This window comes from Diceros bicornis, chromosome 11 (assembly GCF_020826845.1).
Source record: "Diceros bicornis minor isolate mBicDic1 chromosome 11, mDicBic1.mat.cur, whole genome shotgun sequence".
Taxonomy (NCBI): domain Eukaryota; kingdom Metazoa; phylum Chordata; class Mammalia; order Perissodactyla; family Rhinocerotidae; genus Diceros; species Diceros bicornis.
Genome location: NC_080750.1, coordinates 36,858,543 through 36,880,441, shown reverse-complemented (window position 1 = coordinate 36,880,441; position 21,899 = coordinate 36,858,543). Strand labels below are relative to the sequence as shown.

General features: G+C 41.8%; 1 protein-coding gene across 2 annotated transcripts in view; it reads right to left on the bottom strand.

Annotated features, from left to right (window-relative positions):
- ARHGAP10 (Rho GTPase activating protein 10) overlaps positions 1-21,899 on the bottom strand; it is a 291,364-nt gene that overhangs the window by 16,339 nt on the left and 253,126 nt on the right. For both annotated transcript variants that reach the window (XM_058550168.1, XM_058550169.1), the window contains exon 20: positions 11,601-11,760. In XM_058550168.1, coding sequence (XP_058406151.1) covers positions 11,601-11,760 — 160 coding nt within the window. The remainder of the gene's footprint in view (positions 1-11,600; positions 11,761-21,899) is intronic.

The following is a 21,899-nucleotide window of genomic DNA, read 5'->3' as shown; positions in this document are numbered from 1 at the left end:
TTTAACTACAGATTTTTGATGAGTAAGACTGGCATGATCACAAACCATCAATTTTATTTAATGATGAGCTGCTGACCAATTACAAAAAAGTACCTAAGTGCCACATGTTTCCTGAAAGCCAGGCTGTGGTCTGCAAAAATGGAGGCAGAACTCAACTTCCTGAAAAGCTCAGAAACCACATTTACCGAAACAGAAATAAATTACAGAGAAATACTAATATCTGTTTGTTTGCTATCTTCCCAATTTCACACACTAAACCGAAAGAATCTTCTCCCCAAACAGGACTCCTCTCCATTTTCACATTGGACAGGGTAGGGCAGGGCAGAGTGGAGGAGTTGGGGAAGACGATGAGCTGGGAGTAGAATACGCATTTGTGAAAGTGATGAGAGAATTCTCTTCTATAAAAAGAATCAACACTCTTGCTTTGGAAAAACAGGTCTGTATTTCAGGGAAAGACCCTCTAGCTTTCGTGGTAGGGAGGAATAAAACCTCGAAAACATGAAATTATGACAGTATCTGTGTATGTGTACACTTTACAGAGTTTATTTTTATAAAATGTAACAAATTAGCAGTATATGCTGCTTCTGATTCAAACTGTGACCCAATCTTCTCCAATACCAGACTCTACGCTCCACGCATATTAAAAACTTTTTGGCAGCAGAAGAGCACAAACATTTCAGATATGGGGGAGGGGAGTTAGGGCCTTCACTGTTAAAATTCGACAACAGCTGCACCAGTCACCAGAAGGCTCCTGCCTCTGACAAACATTTCTTGCATAACACAGATGGGTCAGGCGTCGGGCAGTGCTGGCGAGACCGGCACCCGATTCCAGGCTCTTGGAGCACTGAGCGTACTTCAAAATTCGAAGGATGGAGAATAGGGAGAATACATATCAAGAAAAGAAATGACTGTTTATTTGAAGTGATTAAATCCTCCTAATACCAAGATATTTGACTATGGTTATATAATGTCAGAATCAAATTAGAAGTTTGTGCTGGAATGAAAGATTTTAAAACCTCATTTGCAAGGTCTCCGAGCAGAAGCTAACACATCAGTGAAATGCTCTTTCGTTCCAGTCTGGGAAATGTACAGCATAAGTCTAGAACAGCTGTCCTGGGCAAAAGTGTTTGAAAATGTTAATAAAGACAGAAGGAAATATTGTAGATCTGTATATTATGGGAAATCTTTGTTCCAATAAATGCCACAGTTATTCCTTAAGTGCCAGAGAGGGAGAATTCCATAGCTAGCACATTGTCGGTTCCAAATGAGCATAACGAGGGTGACAGCAGTGGAGGAGCAAACAAGAGCCTGTGACGAGACAGTCGCCATAACCAGGGAGTTGGGCAAGGAGGCCTTCACTGCCATTAGAAGGGTTTGAAATGGACCCTGCTCACTCATCATTCATGGTCTGAGAACTACCTGTCAGGCCCTGTGCTAGGCCCTGAGGACACCCATGGGACTATGACATCTGCTCCCCATGAGCACCCAGTCAAGTGAGTGGAGAATGACAAACTGATAACTATAACACAGTGTGACGAGCGCCATGTAGAGAGTTGCCCGGGGGCCCTCAGGAGAACAGAGGAGGGAGCAACTAACCAGCATGTGGGCATCCAGGAAGACTTTTTGGAGGAGGTGGTATCTGCCCCGAGCTGATGCAGCCATCAATATCATCACCTCTGCACACCCAGGCTCCTGCTAAGCAAAACTGACAGTCCGACACCGTGCTAGACACAACTCACATACATTAATTTACTCATTCCCAACTACGCTACCATTCCACATGACATACGAGAAGACTGAATCTCAGAAAGGTCGAAGTGACTTACTCAAGGTACTAAAACCTGTTTTGACAAGACAGCATAGAGCTCATAACCTCAAGTCCTTCTGAGTGGCTGGAACAGAATACAAGGAGAAGAATGGAAGAGAGAGATACAAGGGGCAGGACCATATGCTAAAGGCAAGGGAGCGCTCCTGAAGGGTTTTAATCACGTTAATTACAAGCACCTGAAACGCCGCCGCTCTACAGAGACAAGGGTTCCAAAGCCAGCTCGGACTGCGTGCCCATTTGCAGTCTCTTAATCTCCCTAAGCTTGTTCCTTTTTTTGTAAATAAAAAGGTCACCCCTCACTAGCTAGAGGTTGTGCAAGGAGGAAGAGAATGATTCAGAGTGCCTCTCAGAGGCTGGTGCACAGTTGGCATCATTAGCCTTGGCTGAGAGTCATCCACAACTGAGAAACAAACTCCCTGGTCTCGGGTTCCTTAGCTAAAATGAAGGTAATCGTTAATAGGCTGGGTCGCTGTAAAATTTCATTGAGCTTATGGTGTAAAGCTCCCCGCAGTGACCGGATCGCAGCAAGCCCTCAATAAATGAAGACCTTATTACTCGCATTAGGTACCTCTGAGTCAGATCTTGCCTCTGGTTTCTAGGGTTATATCACCATAATGAAGCATTTTTTTACCAAAGACAACAAATAATCTGTGTCAAAGGTAAAAAACTACACATATTAAGTGGATGTTACCCTTTAAAAAAAAAGTTGCTAGATGCAATGTAGTGGTATTCTAGATTGGATCCTGGAACAAAAGGAGGATACAAGTGGAAAAACCAGTCAAATCCAAAGAAAGTCTGTAAGTTAATAGTATAGTAGCAAGGTAAATGGCTCATTTTTAACAGAAGTACCACAGTTCAGGTAAGATGTTAACAGTAGGGGAAGCTGAGTGAAGGGTCTCTGGGAACTCTGTGTACCATCTTTGTAACTTTTCTGTAAATCTACAACTATTTCAAAATAAAACTTTTATTTTAAATAATAGGCAGTAAAAAGAACAACCCCAAATAAACCTTTTAATCATTGAAACACTACAGGCCTTTTGAAATTATGATTGCACGCTTGAAGGCATCCAAAAAGCATAAGGAAAACTTTTGGTTGGTTCAATGTCAAGAAAAGACTCGTGGGGGTTACATTTAAAAGTCACCTGCAATGCCCATCAAAAACACGGCAATTAACCACACTTCTTGAAACCAGGTTTTAAGAAACGTGGGCTTTTCCCAAAAGATTAGTTTTGTTTATAGGTTAGATGGAGGTCAGCAAACTTTTCCTGTGAAGGGCCAGACAGTAAATACTTTAGGGTTTGCAGGCCACATGGTCTCTCTCGCAACTCAACTCTGCCATCACTGCAGCGCAAATGCAGTCATAGACAAAATGTAAATGACTGGGGGGCTGTGTTCCAATCAAACTTTATTTATAAAAACAAGCAGCAGTGGGCCACAGTTTGTTGACTCCCAGACTAGACAGACCAGATGAGAATCCACTGGGAGTGGAGAGTTGGGGAAGATGAAGACGATGATGGCAAACTCTAAGCCCGAGAAGCCCCTGCTACCCCTCCTCTGTCTTCACAGGCTTTGTGGCATGGGGCTCCCGTGTGTGCCAGAAGCCAATCTGCAAACGCCCAAGCTTTCCTGCAGCAGAAGCTCTCTTCACCAATTGCTCACAATCACCTCCCATGCAGGAGAGAGGCAGTGGATATATCAAGTCAGCATGTAAAAGCAATAACTTGTTCACCCTTGAGAAACAGTGTCTTTTGCAGAAGAGGGATGGACAGGGAGAGGAGGCAGGACAACACAGGACATCACTCGAGCAAAGATAAGACAGAGCCTTTCGAGGCTGGACGCGGCCGCGCTGCACACTCAGTCCTCACCTTGTGGGATGCTGAGGCTCCTGCATGGTTTCCTCCTCAACAAGAGAGGATACCACCATCCAGTCATCCTACATCTTACAGAGTTCGCTCCCAGGGTGATCATTTTCTTTGGTTTTGCTATAAAAGAACTGTCTTAGAACTGCACCTCCAACCAATCTTTCACTCAAAGAGTGTTCCTTGAATCCCATTTATCTTCCTTCCAATGATCACTGTGGAATCAGGTAAGAGGCCTGAACTTCAGCTGGCTGGCTGAACGGAAAAGGAACTGTAGCTTCATTTCAGAAAATTATGGGGCTTTAGAGGTCTCAGCATTGTGGTCCTGCAGGGTAACTGACAAGAATGTTTCTACCAGCTCAATTCTTACGTGGAAAATAGCTGCCACCCAACGTGAGGCCTAAAACATATAAAACAGAGGCTGCCAAGCACAGCTCAAAAGGGGTACCATGTTACTCTGCTAAGATAAATCCTCCTGTGACTTACCAAGCTGTTTTATGCATTACCTGTTGTGATGGGTGAACTACCCATACCTCTCAGAACAATTTACAGAGTTGGCTGGGACCCAATGGGAACCCCATGCCTTGGTCATGCGATATCCAAGGGCCCTATTCTCAGAGGCTTCTACAATGGAGGTTCCTACAGAGAGAGCTAGGAGAGGCGCCTCAACAAGCTGAGTCCTCCTGAAACAACTACAGTAACTGCCAGAAACAACACAACTTCAGGTCAACATCTAAGGCTTCTCCAGGGCCAAAGAGGTTATTTCCCTGAGCTGTTTAGTGAGAGGATTACATAACTCACAAACCAGGAAGTCGGGTCAAGTTAATCTAAGAATATCAAATTAGGTTCTCGGAGGGAAGGAAAATCCAAGCAGGTGGCCGCCTGGAGCTCTCAGGGGAGCAGTGACTGGGTTTTATTACAGGTGGTACCTTGAAACCTCACAACAGTCCAGAAGGGTGGACGTTGCTATTGCGCTTCTACAGATAATCTTGCTAAGCCTTGGTTTTCTTAAATAATTTATATAAGGTCTCCAAGGTTTTAAGAAGCAGAATGAGGATGCAAAGCCAGGCCTGTCTGACTCTAAAATCAGTGGTTTTCTGTCTCAACTGTCTTCCAACTTACAGAGGGCTCATGAGGCCTCTGCCTGCATTGAGATACTGAGACACAGCCAATCAGTCCATGCACCACAAATGATAAATTACAACAAAAAACCCTAATGAAACTAAAAAACAAAACAAGACTAATGAGAAAACTTAAATTTTTTTTGAGTCTTAAGCAATAGAAAAGCTACTATGGAATTCAGACATGTGTCTTCATTTTGGCAAGTCAACTCTTCATTACGGGGCTTGAAAGTTCAATGAACAATCAACATTCTGGTTTGAAAATAAAACCTATGATATTGAGAACCTATAGTTAACAACACAGCAAAGGAAGATGTGAATTAGGCCACATGCAAGTGCCAAGTACACAACACAAGTACCAAAAGCACAAGGGTCACGTATGGAAGGATGTAAGGATGCTAGGCAGTCAGATGGCACAATTTCTATACAAAGTTGGAGAGAAAATTCAAGGAAATATGCAGGACAAGAGTCGTACCCAAAAAAATGAATGTGAATAGACATTTATGGTCAATGGCCAAGTATATGGGCCCTGTGATTAGCTTCAAGAGCTTTACTGAAGCTAAAGGGAGATAAGTAGATATCATGTCACTCATAAAAAGATTGTGGATTCTGTTCTGTTGCAAAATATCACAGTTCCAGGTCTCTTAGCTCTGTTGTGGGGGAGGATGCCCTCCTCCCCAAATCTCAGCCAAAGGTGTTGGATGATGGATGCGCAGCCACCAGATTCAAGTGTTTATTCCCCATAGATAATTATAAACCACAGCCACATGACATAATGGAGGGAGCATAACGGAGGGTGAGTGCTCCCTCTTCAAAACAAGGGCAATGACCAGCTGACAGCCACAGTCATCTCACTGGGTCTCAGAATCGGGGATAACTTACAATTCGAACAGTGTTCCCACAGGCAACCACACAATTTCAATCCCTACCATAAAACAAGTCTAGCGGAACCAGACATCACTGGGGCAGACAGATCAGGGTCAAACTCCACCTCTGTCCCTTATTAGTCATGTGGCTTGGGGCAATTTTGATACTCTCTTTGTGCCTCAGTTTCTCTTATCTTTAAAAATGAAGATATATCTACCCCACCAGGTTGATATAAGAATTAAGATGAAATATCATTTATAAAGCAGCTAAAACAAAATCTAGTGGTCCTCAATAATTAATGCTCTATGGCCTCTGATCCTGAGAAATGCAAGAGGGTAACTGTCTAATCAAGCATTCTCTGCAAAAGCTTCTGCTCCCTGTCAGTCCCCAGTCTCCCAACAGAAGGTCCAGAAAGCAGCTAACCTCTGAGCAGAATTTAAAAGGCTGCTGTGGGGTCACAGTAAGGTGACAAGCTCCTCCTGCTCATTTGAAATTGATCCTCCTTATACTTGAGCTTTCTTAGACTTTAATCTTTCTCAACCTGCCCAGGGACTTTGCCACTCACTTAGGTATGGGAGAGGGGACTGGCTTCCAATCCACTCTTCAGAGTACCCAGCACCAGAGAGCACATCCTTCCATATGAAGGCACTGCTCTACTAGAGATCTCATCAGTGTAACCCACCACATTCTGTCACCAGGGCCAACCTACAAGGAAGCAGAGAAAAGGTGCATACTTTATTAGGCTATGACTTCCCTACTAGCCAATAAGGATGCTGGAAATTCCTATGATGGGCAATTCATTCCTTTGCGTTATGTATCACTCTCTCGATCTCTTTTTAAATTTACATAGCTTTCCTTCCCTTGTTACAAAAGCAATATGTGATCATTTTAGTCAAGTTAACAAAAAAGCAGATATACCAAAAAAAAAAAGAAAGAGAACTTTTAAAAGATAAAGTTCCAATTTTCTTTGAAACAATAATCCTAACAAAAGAGGTAAAAATGTAAGACACCAACTTCTAGGGTGAACTGACTGCCTCTGGCCCAACAAGGGCTGGGCGCAGTAAGATCAAGGAGTGAACGGAGCGAGGAAGCCCTCCCTAAAAGGGTGGAGGAGAGGGAAAAAGAAAAGAAAAAGGCAGGAAGGGAGGAGGTGAAGACAAAGTTGGCCTATGACTGCTACCTTATAATTTCTAGGTGTGTACCAAATTTCACAGAAATCTGTTAAAAACTCTTTAAGATGATTATTTTTCTGAACTTCAGACAAATCACTCATGGTTTGCTGTGGTATACTAAGCCACAAATCAAATTTAAGGGGCACTTTGATATCTCCCAGCTAAATTCATTCACTTTCTGAAAAGCAATCATGGAACCAACAGTCAAGTAATTTAAAATGCCAAGTAGTTGTCTATGGAAAACATCTATTTGTTTGCCCAATTTAAAGGAAGCAAGTTATATCATTAACAAGAATAAAAATGGTCACCAGTGAGTGAGCACAAAGACACAAAGTCTGGGGATGACACAGGTTGTAAATAGAGTGGGGATCCACTGTCTAATGATTTTAAGCAACTAGCATTAAGTCTGGGTAGACAGCACCTGGGATGGATGTGTGAGGAATGTCTTAACATTCAGGATAAACTCAGGCAAGCCTCTCATCGGGTGGGAGAGAAGGATCTACTGCTCTCCCGGCCTGCCAGAGCACAGAGTGAGTTGCATCTAGGGGTACCAATATTCCCAGCTACAAACAGCTAGTCTAAGATGCTGCCATCTTGAATGTGGGAATATGCTGGCAGAGGAGGTGTTCCTTTTCATTTGAAATCTGTAGAGGAAGCAGATAGCAGTGCCTGGTATTTCTCAAAAGAGATTTTCTTTTGTGGCAGGGAAGCTAAAAGGATTACTTGTCAAGTACCTGCACCATCATTTACAATGGAAGAAAACCTGTTTAGAGAAACTACTTTATTGAAAAAAAAAATGACTTTGGAATATTTGAAATACCTTGACCTATGATGTAATGTCCTCCAAGGAGACTGAGCTAGCAATTCTTCACTGGCAATCAAGTCACCCATCACCTTACTGAGTGTATGGGTAAGTAATAGCTCCACATTGACTGACTGCAATTAATAATACCCACAAGTCATAAATATCAGCAGAAACCCAAGAAATCCAATTCTGCTGCATTGTTTTCTACCTGTCAGAGGCTACAGCTGTATTTACACACTGCCTATATCAGAATCTTGGCGCCTGTATGTTTTCCCTCTGTAAATTTGCTTTCGGGTGGCTAGGGTCATGGCAGTTCTGTACAATGGAGCTACAGGGGTCCTACGTGATCCACATACACTGGATACCATTCTTCAGGACCTGAGATAAGGCAAGCGTAAATTTTGGAATGGAGAGTCACCACCCTGGATTAAAACCAAGCAGCCCAGGCAGTGCCTCCTTTTTAAAGCCCTGAATAGAATTTTAATGACCCCACAGCAACAAACAAAAAAATTCAAGGGAAACTAAATTTACAAATGCTAAGAAAACAAAGAAAAATGCTGTTAACAGACAATAGTGAGATTAATTCTGGGAAATTCCTGGAAGAAGGATCAGAAATCAAACATAGTTGCCTAAGAGACATTCAATGATATACAGAAAGAAACGAGATTTCCAAAAGAAAAGTATTTTTATAAATGAATAATTATTAAAACAGCAAAGAAAATATTTATTAATAACTATGTCAATATCACTAAAAAGTTCAAAGAACATAAGAACCAATTCCTATCATTAAGAATTTTATAATCTATCTTGGAGTAAAGGAAAGATTAGACAGTGTTATGGACTGAATGTTTGTGTTCCCCCCAAATTTAGATGTTGAAACCCTATCCCCTTCCATGTGACTATATTAGGAAGTGGGGCCTTTGGGAGGTAATTAGGATTAGATGAGGTCCTGAGAGGGGAATCCTCATGAATGGGATTATGAGTCCTTGTGGGAGTCACGAAGTCAGCAGTCTGCACACTGGAAGCGGGCTCTCACCAGAGCCCAGCCATGCTGACAGTCTGATCTTGGAAATCCAGCCTCCAGAACTGTGAGAAATAAATTTATGTTGTTTAGAAGCCACTCAATCAGGGGCCGGCCCCATGGCTTAGCGGTTAAGTGCATGCACTCCGCTACTGGAGGCCCGGGTTCGGATCCCAGGTGTGCACCAACGCACCGCTTCTCCGGCCATGCTGAGGCCGCGTCCCACATACAGCAACTAGAAGGATGTGCAACTATGACATACAACTATCTACTGGGGCTTTGGGGGGGGGGGGGGAAAGGAGGAGGATTGGCAACAGATGTTAGCTCAGAGCCGGTCTTCCTTAGCAAAAAAGAGGAGGATTAGCACAGATGTTAGCTCAGGGCTGATCTTCCTCACCAAAAAAAAAAAAAAAGAAGCCACTCAATCAAAGTATTTTTGTTATAGCAGCCTGAACTAAGACAGATAGATAGGCAGGCAGATGGAGATACTGATACAGATACATAGATAGACATACACATCTACCACTTCAATACCAAATAACATGAAAGGTAAATATTAACTAATACTAGAAGGCAATATTTTCCTAACGTGAAGTCTTGGGTATAAACAGAGAAAGACATTATTTAGAATCTTCCTGTAGACTAGGGCACTAGAGAAAGCTTCCTAAAAGTGAAAACTCAATGAGACCCTGAAGATAGGTCAGATTATCTTGAGCAAAAAAGGAGGGGAGATATTTCAGGCAGAGGGAATCAAAGTATGGGGGAAGCATACAAGGGCTACTTGGAGACAGCAAACACACCATCCTAGAAGAGTTTTTTTAAAAACAGGAGAAAGATATCACTTATCCTAATTACGCTCCTCAGAAAAGCCGTTTACTATCAACACATGCCTAGAACCATGGGCGAGAGAGGGACAGGTGTCTAAACAGAGTCTGCCAATCATCACCTGGGATTATGTCAGAAATGCCCATTTTTAGGCTCCCCTCAACCTTAAAAGGCACTCTGGGGTGAGACCCAGCAATGTGGGCTTAACTAGCCCTCCAGGTGACTCTGGTGTGGGCTCAAGTTTGAGAAGCACTTCTACCTTAATGATAAATCTGGACTGAAATATGAAGTGAATCCTCTAAAAGATTCCCAAGAAACATTTTATATACTTAAGAGAAATACAGATGTATTTTATCCAATGCACAGAAAAAAATCAAGTTCTTAAAGTAGGAGAAAGTCCACATTATGACAAAAATCTCTTTTCCAGACTTGCTTCAATGACTTATTTTCCCCCCTCCCTTTTTGGCCTCTCAATGTTGGAGTGCTTTCCATGCCATTTTAAAATTTGTATGAATAGGAAGCTGGCGAATTCACTCCTCGTGTGATTTATGACCAAAAATATCAAGCTCTTCATGTTTCCAGCATAGACATGCTGTGAATTGAGCAACGGCTATAACGTGGCTCATAATGTCACTTCTCTACAGAACCTCTATGGAAGAAGGATGACTGACTAAGCTGTTCGCCACTGACTGTGATATACACTTACTGAGAGAAATAACTAGAGATCTGGTTTTTGCTTTAAAACACACACACACACACACACACACACACACACACGCCAAATTCCACCCCGAGAGCACCCAGGATTACAGATTCTAGGTTCCTATGTAACCATTGTCATTGCTGCTTGCAGTACTAAAGTGAAAAGAATATTTTTATTCTGGAAAAAGAATGGCAAAAATGACAAGCATGTTTGAGTAATATGTAATTTAAATCTATAATACACAGTCGTCAGCAAATAAATATACATAAGTGACAATCTTGGGGGAAAAAATCTCATCTGGAGAACGTTTCTACACTTTGCTTCACTTTGAGATTTGATTAGATTTTCAAAGTCTTCAGGTCACCCCAAAATTTTAGCATACCAAATTTCTCCCAGCCTCTTTTAATACTTAATAAGTTCATAATGATTTCATGTGAATCCAGCAGTAACTATAAAAAGCCAAGTAATGTGAGGAACACTTTCCAATTCCATTTAAAGTCCCAAGAATGCCCAGCCAGGGTGGGATGACATCATTATCTGTGATTTATTTTAAGCAACTTTGATTTAAAAAAAAGCTTTTTTTTAACTTTAAAGACAGGATACCCAATACTCTTGGGCTGACTTATAAACGTATTTTTGGATGTAATTTGATTGACTAATCAAGTAATGCCATGTAATTATTAATGGAGTTCTTTTTTTGCTTCTCTCAGCATTTGCTTGAAATATGATGCTCTTTTGATGCCCCACACACCACCAATCTGCATTTACTCCACAGTCTCAGTCAGCACAGAAAGACAAACCCTCATGTAGTCAAGCCAGGTCCATGGTATTTTGTTTGTATTGGTATTATCTATCTTAATATACCTGAGCTGATCTACACACGCCTGGCACTAAACCAAACTGAGAAGATGAAGTCAGGTATTTCCTCCATCAATTGTCACTTATGCAGAGTGCTAGGGAGTAAACAGAGCAGAACACTAGCATAAAGCTCTCAAAAATTCATATAACTAAAATATCATTCTATAGAGTTTCAAGAGTCTATTGATCCTATTGAGATCACAATGCATGCATTCTCATATCTCTAAAAGTTTGCATAACTAGTGAGAAAACATCCTCAGTAGGACAATAACAAACTTCCTTCCGTGCAACCCAAAACTGCCATGGAATTGAACTTAAAACAGATATGAAATAGCATCCCATCCCTTCCATGCTGGGAACACAGAGACACTATTGGAGAAAGGCCTTTTTTACGGACCCTTCTCCCTTTGGAAGCCCCACAAATTATAGAGAACAAAGGTCCTTAGATCTATCGGCTTCAGTACCTACTGGCTACGTAAACTTCAAAATGAAGGTCACGGCCCTCCTTCCCTCAGCACCAAAAAGAAGCACAGTTACTTACGCAGTGGATGTCCAGTCCCCAAAGCTGCCCCCATCTGCGAGAAGGTGGTTTTTGTCTGGTCCAGGAAGCCCGGGGATGGCTACAGTCATGGGAGATGGGGAGGGGAGTGAGTCTAGACTGCTAGGAGGGGTGTCCTCCTTAGGAGGGTTAGGACTGTCACCTAGAGAGGGAAAAAAAAACATCAACTTTCAAACACTCAGAAGAGAATAAACAATACCACTAATAATTATACGGCATCACTTGATTGGTCAATCCAATTATATCCAAAATTACATTTACCACTCAGCCTTAGAGTTTTTGGGTGTCCTGTCTTTAAAGTTTTTATTTTTGGGGTTTTTTTTAACCAAAGATGCTTAAAATAAATCATAGATAACACACAGTGAGGAGTGTTTACCCCACAAGAAAATACAATAATCAAAATCAGATCAAATGGAAGATGAAAGCTTTAATGGCGGCCATAATGACTTCCTAACCTAGGAGGAGCACAGTTACAAATCAATGATAGCCTCAAGAATAATTCAGAGCAGTGCACCAGCCCTGCGGGGTCCAACCTCTCACTCTCTAGTCACCGGATGGTTCTTTAAGCACTACTTAGTGCATAATAAATTAAACAACTCTAAAGGGACCTGGTCTTCTGACCTGGTGTCTTGGGTTACAATTTAATAGCTCAACTTATTAAAATCCCGGACACAGAGAAACTTCCATTTCCCTGTGATCATTAGAGAGGATGTTATACAAGAATCAGGCCCCTGCAGTGACTGCAGAGGATGACTTTAAACTAAAACTAAAACGTATTTCTTAAATGGGTTGCGTGATGTATTCATTCACAGAGGACCATTCTAGGAGATACGTTTAGTATCATTTGTACACACTATGGGCTCAGGTGGAAAACACAGAAGACGGAAAAGAGCGCTGATCAGAGCAGTTGTTTCCCTCATCTGGTCTTCTTGCTATCACAGTACTCTCAGCTACCATAAATGCACCTGTACAGCACCCATCAGAGCTTGGACTCCTCAGCCAAATGCATAGTCCCCATTAATATTAGCTAATCCGGGATGCCTTGCAGAGGCAGCACGTTCTATTAAGATGACACTGACTTGGCCTTGATTTTATAAGTGATGGGTCACAATAGTTGGTCAACAAACAGCCATGGAAGCAGACGACACACGACATGGAGGCCCATACCCTCAGCCACAAACAGCTTCTAGCTGATTAAATGATATTTCCTCAGTCCTAGGTCCTAGAAATACAGTATGTATGAATGCTGGGAACAGCAAGGAACCTGCTCTTAGAAAACCATCCTAGATGGATTTCAACTCTACTAATAATGAAGCGCAAGAGAAATTCTGGGCTCTGAGTAAGCTAGATCCCAAGATGCTAATCTTGAAAATTGATTGTAGGAAAAAAATCTTATTTAACGCTGACCCAGCTTACAACTAAGCCTAAGAGAGAGAATCTTAGAAATGAAGATCTAGAAAAGCTGAATTCAGGGAAGTAGGAGTTAGAGATGGTGGTGATGGCTGGAAGAAGGAATTCCTTATGGGGGCAGTTAGGGAAAGACATCTGGATGATTCTGTGCAGAAGGTTCTGGTAAGGTAGAGTTTTCCGAGCTTTTTCTTTCATAACACGTTGTTGGGGAGGGTGGGAGCCATGGCACAGTACGAGACGAATGTGGGCAGGCCTTCTCCCTGTTAAGTCTCCCTATGAAGCCTTGCTCTGTCCCCATTCACAAATGTACAGTCTAGAATACGGTATGATTGTTTTTTCAGTGGAGTCACTTTTCCTACAGCCCTTCACCACAAAAGTTGTAGCTAATTAGAGTAGTTCAGACCTGAAAAGAAGAGCCAATTTTCAGGCAAATGAACCAAAACCCACGGACAGACCACTATGATTTCCTTCCGATTTATTTTCATTCTGGGACACAGTCCACTTTGAAATAAAGGCTACTTCTTTCCCTGTGCCTGGATAGCTCAAGTCCATTCAGTTCTTTTCTGCAAACAAGTCTGAGAACAAGGGGCTGGAGCCCCAGCTTTCCCAGGCTTTCTTGTCCCTCCGTCATCATGAGCAATGACTCCCTTCAAAATTAAAGCAAGTCTCAAATGTAACCCCAGCACAGAATCTAAAGTAAACTCCTAAACATTTACCTGCACGATAGCTGCCAATTCAGGGCTTGGCCAGAAGTAGCAAAATATGATCAGTTCTGAAGCAGAACAGGATAACCTCCACAGTGAGTCAGATGCAAGCAGCTTCCTGGCTTCAGGAGCCTGGTTCCTGGCCCTCTGCTCTCTGGGCCTCATTCCCTGTCTCCAGGGCAGGGCATGACATAACAAAAGCAGCAAATGAGAGTCTGGGACCAGCTATTCCCTGACTCATTCCTACAAGGAGAAACTGTCAATGAGAAGCAACTTTGGGGAAGTACAGTGTAAGGGTCTCATGTTACTTTCAAAAGATGCCTGAAATGTTTTTACAACCAGATACGCTAGCTCACCAACACTGCCTCACATCCTTTTCCCAAGCAGACTGACACAGCACAAATTATCCTTCAACATATTACATCACATTCTATTCAGAGAATTTCTCTCTTCCTTCCTGCCAAACAGTAGCAACCTGAACCCTCAAGCGAAAAGAATATTGGTAGAAGGGGATATGTTTACACAAACTGATCAAAGGAAGAGATACCTCACCCTACTTTCCACGTGCACAAAATTCCTTTCTCCTTCACTGTTCAGGAATGAGCTTATCTACATGAGAATCACTGAATTCAAGGAAACACTAATATCAAGTACATAAACATTAAATACTTATAACCATTTCTGAAACTTTAGTTCACCAAAATCAAGTTAATACTTTTTAACTAGTATGAAAATAATAAAATCTTTTTAAAAAAAATTCTATGTTCAACGACTTCTGGCATATAGATTTTATATCCTATGAAACTAATTTGTACTTGAGAATTAAAGTCAGATACTCTCATCGTTTTTCACCCTTCACTTCTTCTGAGTGTCACATGACTTCTTTCCTTGGGTGTTACCTTTTAACAGGCATCTACAGACAGACAAATCACCTGTGAGGAACACGGTTGTTCTGGTAAGTGAACAAAAACGGTGCTGAAGGACTTTCATTATGAACAGACTCCAAGATAAGAAACTCACTAGAAATAGAACTACCACCATCTGGAAGAGAAAATGGCTTCCTCACAACATCCAGCTTAATTCCCACCTTCTCCACAAATCACTTGCCAACCACCTTTTCTGCCTTGTCTCTCCTTCTCACAACTATAAGCAGCAATGAAGTTAGCATTTCACTGTCATCTAATGGTTTCAGGACTTGGTTTTAGGTCCCCATTTCCATTATGCATTTTTTGAGGATGGAGACTGTGTCTCAGTCTTGGTAATCCTTAGAGATTACAATGTAGTGCCAGGCGAATCAGGAGACTTCAGCAAATACTGACTGTGGACTCACTGCCACAGGAAATATCATGAATATGGAAAGCCAATGCCTCCAGGAATTAAGAAGGGGAAAAAAGTCTACAAACTTTAAAGTATTGTTACAATATCTACACACAGCTTCCGATCATCACCCTCTCCCCATTCAAGCCATAAACATCTCTCACCCTCTTTATTCAATCAACAAGCGTTTACTGAGCTTCTACTTATGTACAAGGCACATCACGGCTGCTGAGTTACAAAGGTGAAGAGCCAGTCCATAACCCGAAGGTGCTCCCAGTATAGTGCCAAGACAGTCAGGTAAAGACAAACACAGCAGAAGGTGGTGTAAGCTACACCATGATTGTATCAAGGAGCTTTGAGACTCAGAGAAGGAATTTCCAAACCTGCCAGTGGTTGGGGGTGAAAGATATGGGAGTCAGGCAACAGGAATAGGAAGAAATAATTGCCAGACTTTCAATGAAAGAATCCCTAGCAGAGAAAATATCATAGAAACAAGAGAGAATGTGGCACTTTTCAGAGCCACGGGTAGCTGGATTTGGCTGGACAGTAGGGTCAAAAGCAGAAAGTAGGAGTATGAAGTAGGATGAAGAGCTTTGAATATAACACTAAAGTATCTGAATTTGTTCTCAGGCATTGGGAAGTTATTGCATGGATTAAGTAGGGAAGTGGTATGATCCAGATAATGGATTCAAGAGATCTTCCCGTATTAAAGTCATTAGAACTCTGTGAATAAAAGTAAAGGGTGAGAGAGGAACCTAAGATGACCCTCAAGTTCTTGGCTTAGGTAACTGGGTGAATGGTAGATTTATTCATTGGAATAAGGAATAAAAAGCAAGGAACAAATTGGGTGTGGGAGATAATAAAACTAGTTGTAGACATCTTGGGCTTGAGACGCCAATAAAAAAATTCAGGTGAGAATAGCCAGAGGAGAGTTGGTTATACAATTCCAGAGCTCAGGAGAGAGGTCTGGGACAGTTTTTTTTATTTGAGATTCATGTAGGTAGAACTGAAGTCGTGGCATTGGATGGCAAGAACAAAGGAGAAGATGTACAAATGTAACAGAACCTTGGAGGAATTTGAGATGTAAGGAGCAGACTTCTCCTTAAGCAATATTGTTGGTGGTGGTGGTGGTGATTGTTGCTGTTATTATTATGTTAAATACAGAGAAGTGTTATTTTGCAAATATTTAAGATTCCCCCCACAGATATAAATTCTCATAAAAATTGGGCAAAAAAAGTATGCAAGAGGACATACCTTTCATGACAGCTACTGGATTTCACTATTTAGTCTGATTTCTTTATGACCTTGAGTACATGAACAAGTGTTTTATTTTCATGATAAACTAAAACAATCTTCAAAGACTGGCAGAAAATTAAAGCAAGACAACAGAACAAGAACTTGATAATTCTACCATATCTAACAATTCAGAGGATGCTCATCTCCTTAATTTTAATTTACTGATAAGTTTTTACTCTACTAAGTTGAACTTTCTTGTTCTGATGATGAGGTATTCTCTCCATTCATCTTCTGGTCATTTCACTTAAGTAGAACTGCTTTCGCATTGATGGAGGGAACAAGGCTTTGCGTTTTCCCTCCCATTTCACTCATTTCTTCCTTGTCTTCCTCTCAAATGTATTTCCTAACAGTTAAGAAGTCAGAGGTACTTCCCTTTGAATCCTCTACCTGCTGTCTTCCAATTAGTCTAAAACGTTTGGGTATGGAATGAAGCCACCGAAGTATTCTGTTATTCCTCAGAAATGGATTGTCTCTACAGCAGCAAGAAAATTCCATGTTCCCTTCTCTTAAACATCCTGGCTTATGTATTAGCAGAAGTGAGGAAGAAAAGGAAAAGGGGACAGAAAAGAGAAAAGCAAAAAAAGAAAAGATCTAATTTATTAGTTGAACTTAATTCTTGCAAACTTCACAGTTATGCATTTGGTTAACTGGAAGACAACTGCAGACTACTACTATGGTTCCACTAGCACACAAATACACTTCCTGTCAGGTCAGAACCATCTTAGATGCTTCTAAATATCAAACAGTTCATCACTAGCATCAAAGAAACATTTATTGAGAACAAAGTAATTGCACTTATAACAACACAGTAACATTTTTACAGTAAAGGCCAGTCAGGAAATTTCCAGTCAAGATGGCAATGAAATTTTAAGTGGAAACCCACCTTTCCTCCCACGTATGCTCAACAACAACCAAAAAAAACATGATAAAATAACTTTTTAAAAGTAAATTAAAACATATTACTGCACTCAAAAACTTATTACACATCTCTGTGAAACAGAAACAGAAAGGAAACATTCAGATTCAGAAGTCAGCTGGAGCACAAGCCAAAGGCCCACTGGCTGCAGGAACTATCAAAACCAGCAGAACCAGCCAGACATTTAAATCCTGTGGCGTCCTTAGGTCAAAACACTTGCAATGCACCAGGCATGGGGCACGGGGTGCTAGAACCAGGCTCTGCCTGTGGAACTAGGGGTTGACAGACGCTCTTCACACTAAATGGAGGCAAAAAATCTATGACCAAGGTCCACACTTACCTGGGGAACTGGATTTGACATGCCTACCCCTTCCATGCCCGGGCTGAGAGTTAAGTGCCGGAATAAGATCTGGTTCTGAACCAAAGCACCTAGGTGAACCTGGTGGAGGCAAGAGCAGGAGTGGAAATAGAAAAAAGAAAGAAAGAAGAGAAGGAGGCTCCAACGCATCATAACCATCCATGCACACACACACACAAAATCCTCCTTCACAGTGGACTTGTAAACTACAATTTCCAACAACACAAAGAAAACTAAGACAGCAAACTCAAAAAATTAAAAACCTCAAAGATTTGGAGATTTGTAATGTGTAGAACAGAAGTGAAATTGCCAACACCCAGGTCCCAAAGGAAGAAATAAACTGAGAGGAAGAAATGTTCAAAGAAATAACGACCAATTCCTCAAAATTAAAGGAACTTTGATGACCTCAATCCAAAGGACTCAGAGTGTCAAACAGGGAAATAAAGAAAATGCTGCATATAAGATACATTATTGCAAAATTTAAGAATATCAAATACAGGAGAAAAGTCAAGATGGCGGCGTAAGCAGACTGTGAACTCACCTCCTCCCGTGGACACAGCCAATTTACAACTACTCATGGAAAAATTACCCGAGACAGAACTGAAAACTGGATTAGAGGAACTCCTGCAACAAAGGACAATACTAATTGAGGTGGAAGAGGCAGAAATTCCCTTCTAGAGAGGAAAAATACCGCCTTCACAAGCCGCAGCCTCAGGGCCGCCCGGAAGCAGCGCACAGGTACGCAGCCTCCCTGGAGGCACGGGGCCCTGAGCCGGGAGCGCCCCCGCTGTGGGCATTTTGTGGACCCAGCACAATCAAGACGAGTGGCATAATATCTGCCTTTGCCTGCTACTAAAACATTGGGGAGCACCCCCAGAAAGCTGGTTCACAAAGAAATTAAAACCGGCTCTTAAAGGGCCCACTCACCCGTTTCAGACAGCAACCTAAAATCACCAGAAAGAAAGGTGCACAGTGCTGTGGTGAAAAGAGACTCACCTGATAGGCCCTGAGTGCATCTCGGTGAGAGATGAGACCTCTCCAGGGACTGAGACATTGGCAGCGGCCATTGTTGTGGCCTGGTGTGGGCGTGCTGACACAGACGCCATTGGAGTTCTCCTTGGGGCCTGCTAGCCCAGGTCTGCCCCACCCACTAGAGCACCAATTTAATCCAGCTCAGCCAGGGCAGGCAGCCCACCCTAGAGACTGGCCCCACCCAACAACAAGCCCTCAGGCAACTTGTGGGCCTGCACAGATCAGTGACTGGATTCTCTGCAGCCTGGCAACTGAGCCGACTTCAGTGGGGCAGGGCATGCACAAGGAGCAGATGGAGAGTGTGGGGTGGTGGTGGAGTGTGTGGGGCTCCCGCCGTGGAGAAACTGGGTCCACTTCGGGGCGCACACATGGGGCAGGACTGTGTTGACTGTGAGTGCAAACCTGTGGGCAGCAGGGCTTGTCAGCTGCAGAAGACTTGTGCTTCTCAAAGACCCACATAGGAGGTTTGCCCCACCTTCCAAAGCCTGAAACAATTGGGTGCTCCCGTGCCTGAGGCCAGCCCCACACAGCTGCAATCCTCAGAGAGCTGACAAGAGACCTAAAGGCTGGAGGCTTATAGCAATTGTAAACCCTTGAGCCTAACAACCTGCCACACTGGGGGCCTACTCACTTAAAAGAAATACTGCAACACAAATGTGGTATTAGAACGTGCAACCAACTGTGCTGGGGCTCCCAACACCTGATAAAGAGACTGAAGGGACCACAACAACTACAAACAGCTGAGCATTACAACAGCTGGCCAGGAGCATAACTCGGCCTCCATGGGCACCTAGAGGGAGAGCAAACAGGCCACAACAGAAGGACACAAGTAGCCCACATAGGGGTCACCCCTGGAACATTGAGAACTGAGGGAAGCACACTGCAGGCCTGCTAAGCCATCACTTATATAAGGTCACCTATCCAAGAGCAGGAGACGGAGCTGGCCTACCTAATACGTAGACACAAGCACAGGGAAAGAGGCAAAATGAGGAGGCAAAAGAATACATTCCAAGTAAGGGAACAGGACAAAAGCCCAGAAAAGGAACTAAGTGAAACAGAAATGAGCAACCTACCCAACAGAGAGTTCAAACAAAGAGCGTTAAGGATGCTCACTGATCTGGGGAGAAGAATAGATGAACTCAGTGAGAATGTCAACAAAGAAATGGAAGATATAAAAAAGAACCAATCAGAAATGAAGAATACAATACTGGAAATGAAAAATTCATTAGAGGGACTCAAAAGCAGAGTAGAGGATACAGAAGAACGGATCTGTGAGCTGGACGAAAGACAGAAGAAATTACCCAAGCTGAAGAGGTAAAAGAGAAAAGAATTAAAAAGAGTGAGGACAGTCTAAGGGACCTCTGGGACAACATCAAGCGCACTAACATCCATGTTATAGGTGTCCCGGAAGGAGAAGAGCGAGACAAAGGGGCAGAGAATCTATTTCAAGAAATAATAGATGAAAACTTCCCTAACCTAAGGAAGGAAACAGACATCCAGGTACAGAAAGCACAGAGAGCCTCAAACAAGATAAACCCAAAGAGGCCCACACCAAGATACATCATAATCAAAATGTCCAGAATTAAAGATAAAGAGAGAATCCTAAAAGCCACAAGAGAAAGACAAGTTACATACAAAGGAAACCCCATAAGGCTATCAGCTGACTTCTCAGCAGAAACCTTACAGGCTAGAAGAGAGTGGCATGATATATTTAAAGCACTAAAAGGAAAAAACTTACAGCCAAGAATATTCTACCTGGCAAGGTTATCATTCAAAATGGAAGGAGAGATCAAAAATTTCCCAGACAAGCAAAAATTAAAGGAGTTTGTCACCAAGAAACCAGTGCTACAAGAAATGTTAAAGGGACTGATTTAAGGGAAAAAGAGGAGACCACAAATAGGAAAAATTATCTATTTCCATGATAAGAGGGTAATGGATACAAATGCCAAAAAAGAGGTTAGATATGATATCAAAAACATAAAATGAGGGAGGAGGGGAGTTAAAGAGTAGAGCTTTCAGACAGAGGTCAAACTAAAGTGACCATCAATTCTGTATAGAAGGAGAAAGGAACAGAGAAGGGCTACTAAAACACTGAGGAAAAAAAAGGTTAAAAAATGGCACTAAGTACATACTTATCAATAGCTACTTTAAACGTCAATGGACTAAATGCTCCAATTAAAAGGCATAGGGTGGCTGATTGGATAAAACAACAAGACCCATACATATGCTGCATACAAGAGACACACTTCAGACCTAAAGACACTCACAAACTGAAAATGAAGGGATGGAAAAAGATACTCCACGCAAATGGCAATGAAAAGAAAGCTGGGGTAGCAGTACTCATATCAGACAAAATAGACTTTAAAACAAAAACTGTAAAAAGAGACAAAGAAGGGCATTACATAATGATCAAGGGAACAATCCAACAAGAGAATATAACACTTGTAAATATCTACGCACCCAATGTAGGTGCACCTAAATATATAAAGCAGTTATTAACAGACATAAAAACAGAAATAGACAGTAACACAATAATAGTAGGGGACTTGAACACTCCACTTACACCAACGGATAGATCATCCAAACAGAAGATCAATAAGGAAAGACTGGCCTTAAATGACACACTAGAACAGATGGACTTAGTAGATATATACAGAGCATTCCATCCAAAAACTGAAGAATACACGTTCTTTTCAAATGCACATGGAATGTTCTCCAGGATTGATCACATATTAGGCCACAAAACAAGTCTCCATAAATTTAAGAAGATTGAAATAATACCAAGCATCTTTTCTGACCACAACGGTATGAAACTAGAAATCAACTATAGGAAGAAAATCAGAAAAGCCACAAATACGTGGAGATTAAACAAAATGCTACTGAACAACGACTGGGTTAATGAAGAAATCAAAGAAGAAATCAAAAAATACCTGGAGACAAATAAAAATGAAAATACGACAGGCCAGAATTTATGGGATACAGCAAAAGTGGTTCTAAGAGGGAAGTTTACAAAAATACAGGCCTATCTCAACAAACAAGAAAAATCTCAAATAAACAATCTAACAATGCACCTAAAGGAACTGGAAAGAGAAGAACAAACAAAGCCCAAAATCAGTAGAAGAAGGGAAATAATAAAAATCAGAGCAGAAATAAATGAAATAGAGACTAAATAAACAATAGAAAAAATTAATAAAACCAAGAGCTGGTTCTTTGAAAAGATCAACAAAATTGACAAACCTTTAGCTAGA